This window comes from Anopheles darlingi, chromosome 2 (genome assembly GCF_943734745.1).
Source record: "Anopheles darlingi chromosome 2, idAnoDarlMG_H_01, whole genome shotgun sequence".
NCBI lineage: Eukaryota > Metazoa > Arthropoda > Insecta > Diptera > Culicidae > Anopheles > Anopheles darlingi.
The window spans coordinates 71,989,752-72,002,772 of record NC_064874.1 but is presented as its reverse complement, the minus strand read 5'-3'; the positions used below and the strand labels follow the sequence as shown (position 1 = coordinate 72,002,772).

The following is a 13,021-nucleotide window of genomic DNA, read 5'->3' as shown; positions in this document are numbered from 1 at the left end:
TAAGCAACAATTGAAAGATGTAAACACCTGAACGATTGGACCAAATTATTCAGAAAGCTAGTCTTTAAGAAGTAATCCATCTCATGGTCATCGCTTGAATTCTGATTTCAACTGATTTGAGCAACAACTGGTTTCTGCTTCAACGTGAGTTGTTTCGATCCGTCTTCCTCATAATTGTAATTCGTGTTATCTCACGTACCATCGCCACCGCCGGAATCGAGTTAATACATACATTTAAATCCCCCGCTTTTTTGGTGGAGCAGCTTTATTTTCTGGAAAAAAATGCAACCCACACAACGCCGCGTTTACGGCCATTGCTCATCCTGTGGCCATTCATTCATTCACGCTTTACCCTCCACGTATATGGTCGTCAGACCGTCAAATGTACCATCCACCCTGACCCTTCTCGTTGCTGCTGCTGCTGCTGCTGCTGCTGGTGTTGGCGGATGTTAATTTGATTGTAAAATGTAAATACGTAATTTTGCTTTATAAGCATCTTAAACCAGCATTTCACGAGCATCCGTTCCGTGTGCGAGGGCCACGGGTCCTTACAGCTCTTCCTTTTTCGCCGGATCCAAGAATGCCATTTGACGCCACATTCGCGGCCGTCTTCGACGACGACGACGACGACGTTGAGTGACGAATTGAATCCACGGGAAGTGATGGGAACGAAGCGAACGTTTCCCGGAATACCGAAAAGGAAAAGCGTCCTCTCACCACCTACCAACACCCGATTCGTCTTCGTCGTCGTCGTCGTCGTCGTCGTTTTGGATGAAATCATTCGAGACGATCGAAAACCCATCCAAATTTGATTGAATTTTTATTGGTGTTAGTTTTACGACGCCAACGATGCATACATCACTCCCGCGCCATCACTGTCGCCGGAAGCGTCTCTCCACTGTGTGCGTGTGTGTGTGTGCTTGGCAGTGAGCGAAGTGAAATGGCTCGCTTTCCTCGTCCTCGCGTGTAATGGTTTCTCTTGGCTCCCTCTCCGAAAAAAAGGGTCGACAGCAGCCATTTTTGGAGGGTGGAAAAAAGGACCCTCATGCTGGTGGTGGTGGTTTATGCTTTCCCCAGCATAAAGCTTGGGTAAAGAGTTCTCGTCCAAGCGTTCGGGTCCTTCGGTCTCGGCGCTCGAGGGGGCGCGCTGTTGAAAATTGAATCTGACAGCGAAACGAGCGCTGTAAGCGATCGGTAAAGAGCAGTTTAATGGCCGTGGCAGGCAGTAAAAATGTGGAAGCGATGGAGGAAAGACGGCCCCTTCTCTCAGCAGCAGCAGCAGCAGACCGTACTAAAAACCCCGGCCCGGCCCGGGGTTTTCGGTGAGCCGACATATTATGTTAAACCCATCGCTTCGTCTCCGAAAATGGAAAGAATTATGACGTGAGCCGAACGACGACGAAGCAAGCGGCTTCTGCCGTTGACAAGACCGTGGCCGAAGCCGAAAAATACAAACTTCATTGACAGGGAAATGCGGTGCTGCCTCTGCCAACCAGCAGAGGAGGCCGGAGATAGTTTTTCCATGTTTTTCACTCCACTCCACTTTTCACCGGAACCCTCCGCTAAAACCGATCACCATAAGCTTCCAACGAGCGAACAGTAGATCGTGGCTTCCGATCAATGATGGCGCATATGGCGGGCACTGCAGTGAAGTGCCTTAACCTCCCCGGTGAGAAGGGGCAGGAGGGTGAAGAAGAAGTAAAATGGCTGCTGCGGTCTGCCCAACGCACAAGCTGTTCGCTGCTCGATGCTCGGGAAGTGTCAGTTTCACTCGCAGCGAAAACCGCATCCGGGGATCCGAAAAGAAAACCCCAAAAATCCCATCCCCATCGTAAACCCGTCGCCCTGCACGCCTCCGGAACCACTCGGTGCCGCTCGGTGGTGTCACTCCGTTATCCGAAATCTCATAAAGTTTATGGATAATATTTCCTTCACCTAACCACCAACAACACAAGGAGGCAACATCAAACCCGGGAGCGGGGATCATGTTTCGTGGAGGCAGAGAACTCGCCTCAGGAAACTGTGTGTCCTTGTGTGTGTGCGCGCGTGGCTTTGAAGCTTCAGACCGTTGAAGTGCCCAAAGTAAAATATGTAAATACAATTCATAAAAATATGGTGGTCGCTGCTGCTCGATGTGTGTGTGCGCATGCATAAATATCAGCTCATTTGCGACCGTGCGTGTGCGTGTGTGTGTGTGGAACCGAGGAGCGGCTTCGGGGTTTTCTCCGAATTTTCTCTCGCTTTTCTGTCCGCCACCAGCATCCTCCTAAGCCGCTGATAGACTGACGACGGCTGGATGAAAAGGAAACCTCCTAAGGCCTGCGTTGGCCCTTCCCGAGGCGAGGGAAAGAAACGTATCGAGAAAGTCACTGAATCGGAAGATAATTTGGTTGAGCTGCCCTGCCCTCCCCCTCCTATCGATGGTTTTTGGGGCGATGGAAAGCCCCGGCATTTCCCACCAATCAGCGAGAGAACGGATTTTCCATTTCGTTTTTTTTTTTCGTTCGCTCTCACTCAGGATTAGGAAAAAGGGACTCGGTGTCCTGGGGAATATGTGGGGATCTGTCGGTTCACGGTAATCTGGCGCCAGCAGCATAAAACCGTCATCATAAACAGACAGGAAACGCGCCGTGGCCGTGGCGCGATGCCGCGTTGAATAAACATGATTTGCGAGGACGATGATGCTTCTCGTGGCGTTCTCATGGCGTGAGATCCCATCGATTGCGCTGGTCGCAAGCTGCCGAGCAACACGAAAGCCGCAACCAATAGACATCTAAGCCAGTGTTAGACGGAGTGTGTGTGGTGTTGGCTTCTACTTCCGGGTGCGAGGGATGCGTTAGCATTACCACGCCAGAGCCTTACGCAGTAGCAGCAGCAGATTGAGAGCACTACTAACGATACCTGCAACCGTGTAAGCTGGGAATTTATGCACGGTACTGACACTTTGGCACCGGGAGGGAAAACGGGAAACTTATCGCGACACTTCCAGCCGGAAAGCTGGAACGGTGTCTGATGTGGTGCAGATGGTGCACGTAATGAGCATGATAGTGCTGCTTTGCTGCAGCATATGCTCTTTTCGCGGAGCGAGGCATCGCTGGAAAGTTAGTGGAGGAAAGTGAGGACCAGAGTCAGCACTTACTACACGGTTTCGCATGTGTTTGGGATCTTACCAGTCCGAATAGTATATCCGCGATATTATGATTCGTTGTAACATAGTTTTTAAAAACATTCAAAGTAAAGCAATTTATCAGTTAAACAAATTAAAAAGACCACTTAGCTAATCTTTGGGTGATTGACGATGATAGTTATGACAGACTTGATGCCCATCTCTTTACTAATTAATGGCGATGAATAAATCTGTTGAAAAGGTAACAAGTTGATGCTAGATTTATGTTTAACTTGTGTGACCCCGCAAATTTCGTTATGCCACTCGACTCTTATCCCGGCGTCCCTGAATTTCGACTACGCAATCCTACTTGATCTTCTGAAAATAATTCTGATAATAATAATTCTGGTAACTTTGGTTCTAACCAAAATAGTCACCAAACTTAAGCCACTTGACAAATCTCCGTTGGAAGACATAATAGCGAATCAACCAATCCATCCTTGGTTTGCACAAACTAAGCGTTCTTTGTTCAGATGGGTATAGAAAATAAGAGTAACGCAGTAGGCGATGATGATCAAATTAGAGTAAGAATATCGAATTCATCGAAGTATGCATTGAAGCTGAAAGGTAAAATAATATCAAATCAACTAGGCGAAATTTCTCAATGTATAAACATGAAGCAGAGAATGACGAAGTACACAACTTTCATTTATTATGTTTAATTTAGCAGATAGAACTTAACACGAGACGATCGCATAGTAAAATCAACATTAATTTGATTTTCTGCTTAAGCTGAAGGCATGAAGAAGGCATCAACTTCATAATTCTTTCGAACAACATTGCAACATTGTATTGAACAACCGATTTTCAGAATTGTGTGCCACTCTCAATTAACGCTACTCAATGCTGATGATAGATGAAGACACTTCAGCAATTCTTGTCATGCGATAATTGACTTCGCCTCAACAAAAGGCACACGTTTACGTAGCGCAACAAGAGAAACATAAAGAACTTACATAAAAGAGCTTGCAAAAGCAAAACACAGATGGTTGCTCGCATTACGGAAGCAATACAAACGTTCATTAATAAGCTAGATAGGTAGATGAGTCAGCAAAGTCCATCTGAGCTCTTCCCAAGGCTGCTCTTCATTCGCTGGGATCCGATGGTTGAGCTCTCCGACATTCTTGAACTCTTTGGTGCACCAATTCCCAGAATCGATTATAATTTCCGCACACCACTATCCATTCTGTGGTTTATCTTCGATTCGAAAATGGCTTCCCGTTCCCGGTTTATCTTTATGCTCCCGAAACGAAAACACGGCCACTGTTTACTTGCACCACGGATAAATGCACGCGTATCATTTCTGCATAATGACATTATCTCTCGGTGCTTTTTTCCCATTACAGCCATTCCATAACTTCTTTCGCGTGCTTTCCAACCCACTCATTGCGCGTCTCGCGTATTATTGTTTGCTTTATTCCAACAGCAACAGCAGCAGCAGCATCAGCACGGTTCAGCAATTCCCAGCGGTTTGCTTGTACACCTGGCCTGGGATGGAAATGAAATGTCAGCAGTACACCGGTACTGGGCTGACCAGCTGCTCTGAACCAGGTAAGCTACTAGCTTCATTAAAATATTGAGTTAAATCAACCTCATCCCGCCCCATTCCTTCTCAGCGTGCTTGGTCCTGCGAAACTGGACCGAGCCTGCAGCATCTCATACATTATTTTTAACTCTCGACGACGGCGACGAGACAGTGACGGTTGCCGGGAGGGAAGAAGGCAGAGAAGATGAGGAAGGGGAGGTGGGCTGCAAATAAATACCTTCCTTGCACTTGATGCCAGCAGTAGCAGCAGCAGCAGCAGTGGAACGTCTGTTTAATCTTCGACTCGGTACTCGAGCCGGAAAGCAAAGTCGGTCACTCTCCCGGACTGCGGCTTCCGCCATCCCGGGCGGATGTAAAGGCAAATGGATGGCCACGGCAAGCACGCGAACCGTGGGGAAGGGGAGGGAAGGAGAAGGGGTTCACGGGAAAGGGACAAAATAAATACGATGAATGAAGAAAAGAAAGCTCTTAGCATAAAATAAACACACTGCTTATTGTGCCTCAAGGATGCTGCTCCGTTGATTGTGCCCGCGTTGTCTGGCTGTCTGGGTGGTTCCCGGAGACTCCAGTGCTTCTCCTCAACACAAAACAGGAATGGAGCAAAAAGCGGGGAAACGCTTGGAAAAACGCTTAAATAAATTTGTTTTCTAAAATGAATTATTTCCTTTCCTTCCGCTCGCTCGCTCTCGCTCTCTGTCTATCTGTCTCCTTCTGGGACTAGCGAAGCTGAGCAGGACGTAGGAATGCTGTAATGGGACACACCATCATCATTGTTCGCTCCCGAAGAACGGTCCATAGACCCGAGCAACTCCCTTAACTCGATCACCGCCACCTCTATTTGCATTCCCTGTTCCACAGTCGGCTGTCTCTTAGCGGTCACTCCATTATCCGCGTTTTGCAGCTCGAACCGATTGGCTCCAATCGGTAGGAACGCGAACAATGATTGAGAACACACACACACGAGCTATCTGCAAAATGGATCATCCGCAAAACGAAAACAATCACTTCCGTTCCGATTGGAAAGCTCTGGTTCTCTGATTGGTTCTCCGACCAGTGTTTGCCCTCAATTTGTCTGGAAAATATTGGAACTAGCTCGGTTCGATCGTGCTTTGAAGTGTAAAAGTGCATCCGTTTGCTGCTTTGAGAAAATGGTTCGCCGGAATCCCTTCACTGCGTATTAGTGGCCAATATTAGTGGCCAAGTTAGAAATGCTTGGTGTACGCGTTGAGCAAAAGCAACGCAAACAAGTTTGTGCACCATTCTAGCTTAACGGGTGGAGTGAAGTAAGTGCGTCTTGTAGCTACCATTTCCAACAACCCAACGCTGGCGAAGGTTTTGATGCTGAAATGCTGATGATCCGCATGAATCGATTGGCAATCATCAGGCAAATGGATCCTGGCTTGGGGTGGGCTTAGAACGTACCAAAGTTGCTCCTTGTATGCATTTGCTCTCATATCGACTTGTCGGAGCCGACAGCGTCTCTCCATTTTATGCTGAAAACCTCTAAAAACCGGCAGCGAAATGGACGAAAACTTTTGCCTTTCAATACGGGGCCACCTCATTCACGATGTCTTCAGCACACACATACACACATGCACATACACTTGTAATGCACTTGGTTTTTGGGGCGAAAAGTTTTTCCATCAAATCTATACCCTCGAAAGGGGGAAAATGGAGTGGCCTCCAGCAGCGGTAGTTGAGTGGCATATCGTCACGATGACGTCACGAGAATCACGATCACAACGAAGCAAACATTTAATTTTAATTAAATTCCATCCATCGCGGCCACACGCGACCAGCCGGCGTTGTCATGGTTACCGTCGAATAGTTACCACGTCGAAGGCTGGCCCATGATGAAGATGAAGTGTAGCTGGAAATAGAGAGAAAGAAAGAGAAGAGAAGACTTTGATGAAATGTTAGTTTGGAGTCCTCAATCCTGAAAGAGATTTCAATTGAAGCTGCTGCAGACGAAGGAAGAGAGAACTCAGGAACTTATCACTGCTATTGGTGCTGCTGCTGCTGCTGTTGGGAATGTAATTTCTTTCGGATACCCAATCCCACCCCCCAAAGAACACTCTCGATAACACAAGGTGGTGAATTTTCGTTTAGTAAATCGTAATCGATCGTTTATTATATCCCTTCAAACCAAGTTGCAAATACAAACAGTGCACTAAACGCATACGGTTCCAATGTATGCTGCTCGCTTTGGTGACCGCTCCCCCATCACCAGCCCCCCCTGGGCTGGGGGGGTTGGAAATGGCTGGAACAATCCGGCTTTGCCAGGGTTTTTACCAGAGATCGTCAGTCCGTTCGTAGGCTAGTAGGGGATGATGAAGGTGCGCTGATAATGGTGTAGCTGGTGGTGGTGGTGGCGTTGATGGTGGTGTGGCTGGTAAGCCGGCTCGGTATCCATTGGGACCGAGGGTTTGGCTTACTCCTCAACCTCGAAGGCCTGCTCGGCCTCGGAGAACGAGCGGTATCCGTGAGCGGGGGCCGGGGCGTGTCCGTATCCGTGACCGTGTCCGTGGCCACCGTGCACTGGGTGGCACGGAACGTGGGCAACGTTGGGAGCGCAGCCGACCAGCAGGTTAGCGCCGCACTTGACATGCGGGGCCTTGGCGGCGTAAGCGTGGACGACCGGGTGGCCGTATCCGTGTCCGTGGTGAGCCGGTGCCGGAGCGTGATGGTAAGCGGGAGCGGCGTGATGAGCCGGGGCGGCGTGGTAAGCGGGCTTGGCGTAGTCGGCCATCGAGCCAATGACGACGGCGGAAAGGAAGATTGCTGCGACGATGGTGTTCATCTTGAAGGTTTTGGGTTTTTGGGTTTTTCGGTTAAAAACGCGAACAAAGAGAACACTGGCACAACTGTTGCTGAAGCTGAGAACAGATGATGACTGATACTGATACCGGGACCGGGGCTCACTATTTATAATCGGACCCGGGCCCTGGCCCCGTCGGCCCTGGCCAGCGTTTTTTGGGGCGCATCAGCATCAGGGCCGACGGTTGGATGTTTTTTTCGGTTTTTTTTCGGCGGCGCCGCTTCAGCACTCCCAGACAGTCAGCACTTTCCGCCGTGCGGTGCGCTGGCCAGCGGTGAAACTGTTCCGTAAGCATTGCTGTCGTTGGAAGCTTTTTTTGCAGCTGTTGGCGGTGCTGCTTGACGACATTTTCCTGCGCACCGTTTCCGGGCTGCCGAGCTAAGGGAAAACCAATCGTTCGTTCGTTCGTTCGTTCGTTGGCACGGAAGAAATCGGTCAAACCAATAACCTGAAGTGGCTCCAGTTTTGTTTTTATTTCATGCCGCAAACAAAGGGCGCGAGTTTGTGTAACAGATGGTTGGCACTATTATGTTTTTGTTTCGAAAGTTGAGGGTTCGTCGCTTGGTAGGCATTTATGCTTTGCTCGATGGATGACGATCAGTCCGTATAATGCTGATCGTTCTTTATGGGAAGTTTATCTTTGGTATGGAAATTAAATCGATATGTCGATAAAGCAGCCAAGCTTGTGCTAGATAAAATTTAATTGAATAATTCTATACCGATCAAGTTCAGGGAGATGAAGAATATTAGGAAAGTCACTATGAAAAATGTTTTGCATTAAGGGACTAGCACTTATTCAATTTATTAAATTAAGATACTAACTTTCAATTAACCATCTTTCGTCGGTGGTATATAGAAATAATCATTTATTATATATAGTATATAGAAACACCATTTTATACGCTATGCAATAACTGATTTCAAATTTTAGTCTCATGCTTCAAGCAAGAAGATTAATGCTGGTTTAAAATTTGCTTACTAAAGCTATGAGCTGCCCCCAGGAAGCGATTTAAATTTGGTTTGGTTGATTTGGAGCACAGACATATCATCTTAATTTTTGGAATAACATTTTTGGGACGTTATGTAAATTTTGAAGAATCTATTAATCTTTAATGATGAATCATGAGCATTACGAAAAATTGTTGCCTTGCTGTTGTAGAGTTTTGAAAAAAAATATTCACATTATTTACCAACCATCCGCGGACAATTGTTAATCGTTAATGTCAAATCTGCTGCTTTAAAAACAATCATGAATAGCTCATTTTTTATGTGGCATAATAGTCACATTATTGTGGCAAAATACAATAACAAACATTATGTTAGTCACTTGACGAGATCTAATTCTCTACGAAAGAAGATAAGAAGAAGGTTTTTTTAAATATTTATATGAGCAAACACTGAGTAACGATGGGAACCAGGAAACATAAATCTGGTTGCAATGCTTCCGCAGAATTGTGGAAAGGCTATATCTGATTTTTTTATCATACCACTTGTTTATATCAAGATATGGATACTTTATCATTCTGAATTGTTTATATAGCTGGTATAATATAACTTAGATCTTCAACACTTGAGCTGCAATGTCATTCCAATTAAAAATTGTTCGTCTTAGCAATCATTTCATGCTTCCTTTAGTAGTGTATTATAAAATTTGTCGTACATTGAATAAATTTTTAAAATTATCAAACGTTGATTGCCATAAAGTTATGAAGCATATTGGTCACTTTTGCCAACCTTGCACTTCGCCGAATTGATATCAATTTGATGATGAGTTGGATGGATTGTTTCTCCTCCTCCCAAAAAAATGCTGAATTGAAATTGCCAAAATCGATCAAAAACTTTTGCCATATCGGATGCCCTGAAATGAACTTAACTAAAAACACTATTCATAAAAAAAATAATGGGAAAGCAAAATCACGTACCAAAGCATGCAGTCACCCAGCAATCGATTGTCGAAATGGAAATAGAAAAATGCTGACACCGACTGGCAAGCGATTGATTCGATTGAACCGATTTATGCCGATGCTTATGGCCATTGTGCTTATGTTTGGTCCACGAAAACAACACACCAGCAAACTGTGCTGAAGGTATAAATCGTCTTGTGATCGAATAAGCTACAATCAGTAACCGACCGGCAGTCGATCATCTTCATTCGTTGCTTCCACGCCAAGATCATCGTTCACAACATCTTCAACATGAAGTTCCTCATCGTTGCTGCTCTGGCCCTGCTGGCGATCGGTTCCACGCAGGCGGATTACCCGGCCAAGGGTGGATACGGTGGCCATCACGGAGGACACGTGCCGTGCGGCGCCAACCTGCTCGTTGGCTGCCACCCCCAGGTTGCGCACGTTCCCTGCGTTCCTGCCCATGGCGGCCACGGTCACCATGCGCCCGCTCCGGCCTATCACCACGCTCCAGCTCCGGCTTACCACCACGCTCCAGCCCCGGCTCACCACCACGCTCCAGCCCCTGCCTACCACCACGCAGCTCCCGCTCACCACGCACCGGCCAAGTATTAGGAGAAAGCGAGAGGAGAGACCAGCGCACGACAGAAGCGGTGAGGGGTACCAGTTTTAAACGTTGAACGTTAAAATTAGTGTGTGTTTGTGTGTGAGAGAGAGAAAGTGTTTTTTTTTTCGGAATTGCGACTCGTTTTGCGTAAGCTGCAATATGTTTTGATTAGTAAAAGCCAAGAATTTAAATCATAATCATCCAAGTGTTCTTCGTTGGGACTCTTTCTGCATGGGGGGGTAGGAAAAGAGGGGATGAATGGGTTGGTCCTGGGGTTGGTTTGAAAACGGTCTTCTCTTCGCTCTTCTTCATTGTTGTTGGTCCTCTTCTAATTCGCTGTTTGAGACTTGTTTTGCGTTCCTAGTAACTGACAGTTGGGGATGAAGTTTATGTTCGTAATCAGGAAGCATCCTCAGGTAGCAATGTGGTAATTATGCTGCTTGTGAAATGCGCCATCGCTTGCTGCGTTTCCAATAACCAACGCTTTTAGCACTTTGCGATGGAACGTAGAAAATGAGGTTAGGTAGCATTCCTCCATATTGTTGTTATTGTCGCAATTGTGGCCGTTCCCCCTCTTTTCCTTTTCCGTCGGTTGTTGACCGTTGCCCGAAAGGGGGATGTATTTATGATATCCACCATCGAGGTCACACTCTTCTACCGGTTGGCTGTGTGGCAAAATGTCAATGTGAATGGTTTCAACACACACACTGAAGCGCACACAATTACTGGATTGTGTACCCATAGCAACACCAGCAGCAGTAGCAGCAGCATACCGCGTTCCGGAATCGCGGGAGCGGAGCGCAAAAATGCAACATTGCATTGGAATGAACCCGCAACCCGTCCATTGGCCCAGATTCGGCGGCCAGCGAGCTGATGGCTGGCTGCTACCGGTCTTCCGGAATTCATTCACCTGCCACCGCGTGGTGCGGTAAACTTTGTCGGGAATGGGATGGCAAACAATTTGCATTTCCGCTGACTCGGCATTGGTCAGTTTCAATCTTGTTTTGAGGTGGTGGCTTGGTCTTCCCCCTTCCCTTACTCCACTTTCCAGCCAGACCGCGCCGACGGGGCAAGTTGTTGTCCGTGTTTGCTGGTGGAGTTCAAATGGAATGCCAAATCAGCTGTCAGGCGGGTCAGTGTCCATAGCTCGGAGCACTTTGGACTGTTCAGCGAAACCGTCAGTGGCGAACGGGAGTTGGAGGATGTGGGGGGGGTGCAGACAAAAAAGGACTGCCAGCACTATCCTCCCGGGAGGGGTTTCGGGGGTGGAAAACAATTTTACAAACAACCCCCCACCCCCAAATGAACGGATCGGGTCGGTTTGCAGGTTTGTCGCTTTTGCAGCCCCATCCCCCCGTATCCCCGATGTCATCGCCATTTGAAAACGTCAAACGTCAGGCCGGTGGTGATGTGCATAATGTAATGAAATGCAGCAAACCACCATTCGTTCTCTTCCCATCCAGTGAGAGGTTCGAGGCCGCTTCGAGCATGTTTTCGTTGTTTAGTTTGTTGGATCGCTTGCATCCCTCCCAAGGGAGAATGGGATGCTGGATGTGAATGAATCATGAAGTGCCCACTCCCAGGGCATGGCCGTTTGTGTTTTCTAGAGCCTTCCACTCCTTCCACCGGAACACAACTGGAACTGTTTATTGTGTATCAGACAACCGATTGATGTTGCACCGATACTCCTCCTGCCCATAGTATGCGTGTGAGTGGTGCGAGTTCTGGTAATGTTGTTTACCATTTCCGTTGAAAGGGTAGCTTCGCAGCAGCTTTGATAAAAGCTGCATCACTGCAGGGGCACCACTGGTTGGCCACATCATTAGCGAGCGGCAACGGCACTGTTGGCGGCGGCGAATCTGACAGCGTGAATCGGCTTATCATGTCATGATGCCGGACTGTCGTGCAATGTTGATCATTTGCAGTGTACTATTATCGCTGCATGGCGTGGCTGCCGTTGCAGTGCACAAAAGAGCAGCTGATGCGAACGCGCTGACAAAGGTTTACGGAGAAAGTGATCCTTCCACTTGCCATTCTTCTAAACAACGGTGCAAGCTTGTTTGACATTTGTAATGCCTGCTTTGTGTAGGGGATGCAGCATTTCCATTGTTTACTAATGGCGTCTCATCGGAGTTTGTTGCAGACTTCAAAGCAAAAGTCTTGTTGTCAGCAGTTTAAATAAATGAGTTCAACTAAATGTGTCTTTAACAACAACAATCCCAAGAGGTTTTTAATTCAATTCCACAAAACCAACCGAGCGGTAGCAACGCTTTAATAGCCGTTGCGTCTTTGCTTTCTTGTTGAAATTAATTTGAATCAAGGAAACCACCAAAGACACCTTCGCTCCGTTTTTGCAATGGTAGGCATTGCGTACGCCCATCGCCCCATAATATCATAAGAAATAAGATAATAACCAGAGCCTACCGTGCCCGTGCCACGGGCATCTTTGCGCCGCGATCAACCACCCATCCTCGATTAGTATGCTGATGCTGCCACCATCCCCCCTAGGTGGGGGGGGCAAGGGATGTGTGCCAAGAGGCATCGGTGTAAAACAATTGAATTTTATTGTGTTTTCGCTTATGAGCAACGGTGCTGCTACTGCTGGTGGTTGTGGTGCTGCTTCTGCTTCTGTTTCTTCGATTCTTCGACGCCAGATAGAGCCACTTTCGTAATAATTATCATAATTTGATACACTTGCCGAAAGCGCTGTTTCCCTCCCCAAGGGAAAGCAGGGGAGCAGGGGGGTGGTGTAATGTATGCCTTCCTGTCTGTACGGCGCATAATTGCCGGTTTCGTGGCTGCTACATTAGCGGAACGACCGGACCGGGCGCGTTAATACATAAATTAGCGGACGAAATTGAGTTTTTCCTTCCTTCCGGCACTCTGTTTTCCTTTCTTTTTTTTTTTGCTGCTGCGAGTAAAGCAGAACTTCAACCGCCATCTTGGCTAAAGCGCGCCAATTCAATTAGTAGGCGATGAC

General features: G+C 47.4%; 1 protein-coding gene across 1 annotated transcript; it reads right to left on the bottom strand.

The window, feature by feature from the left end:
• Window positions 1-7,143: 7,143 nt before the first annotated feature.
• Window positions 7,144-7,512, bottom strand: LOC125959511 (vitelline membrane protein 15a-1). The gene has a single exon (XM_049692336.1). It carries the CDS (start codon window positions 7,510-7,512, stop codon window positions 7,144-7,146), a length of 369 nt encoding a protein of 122 aa, XP_049548293.1.
• Between the last annotated feature and the right edge of the window lie 5,509 nt (window positions 7,513-13,021).

Excerpts from the sequence above, each read along its gene's own strand:
- LOC125959511 (XM_049692336.1), bottom strand. The coding sequence starts at position 7,512 with ATGAACACCATCGTCGCAGCAATCTTCCTTTCCGCCGTCGTCATTGGC.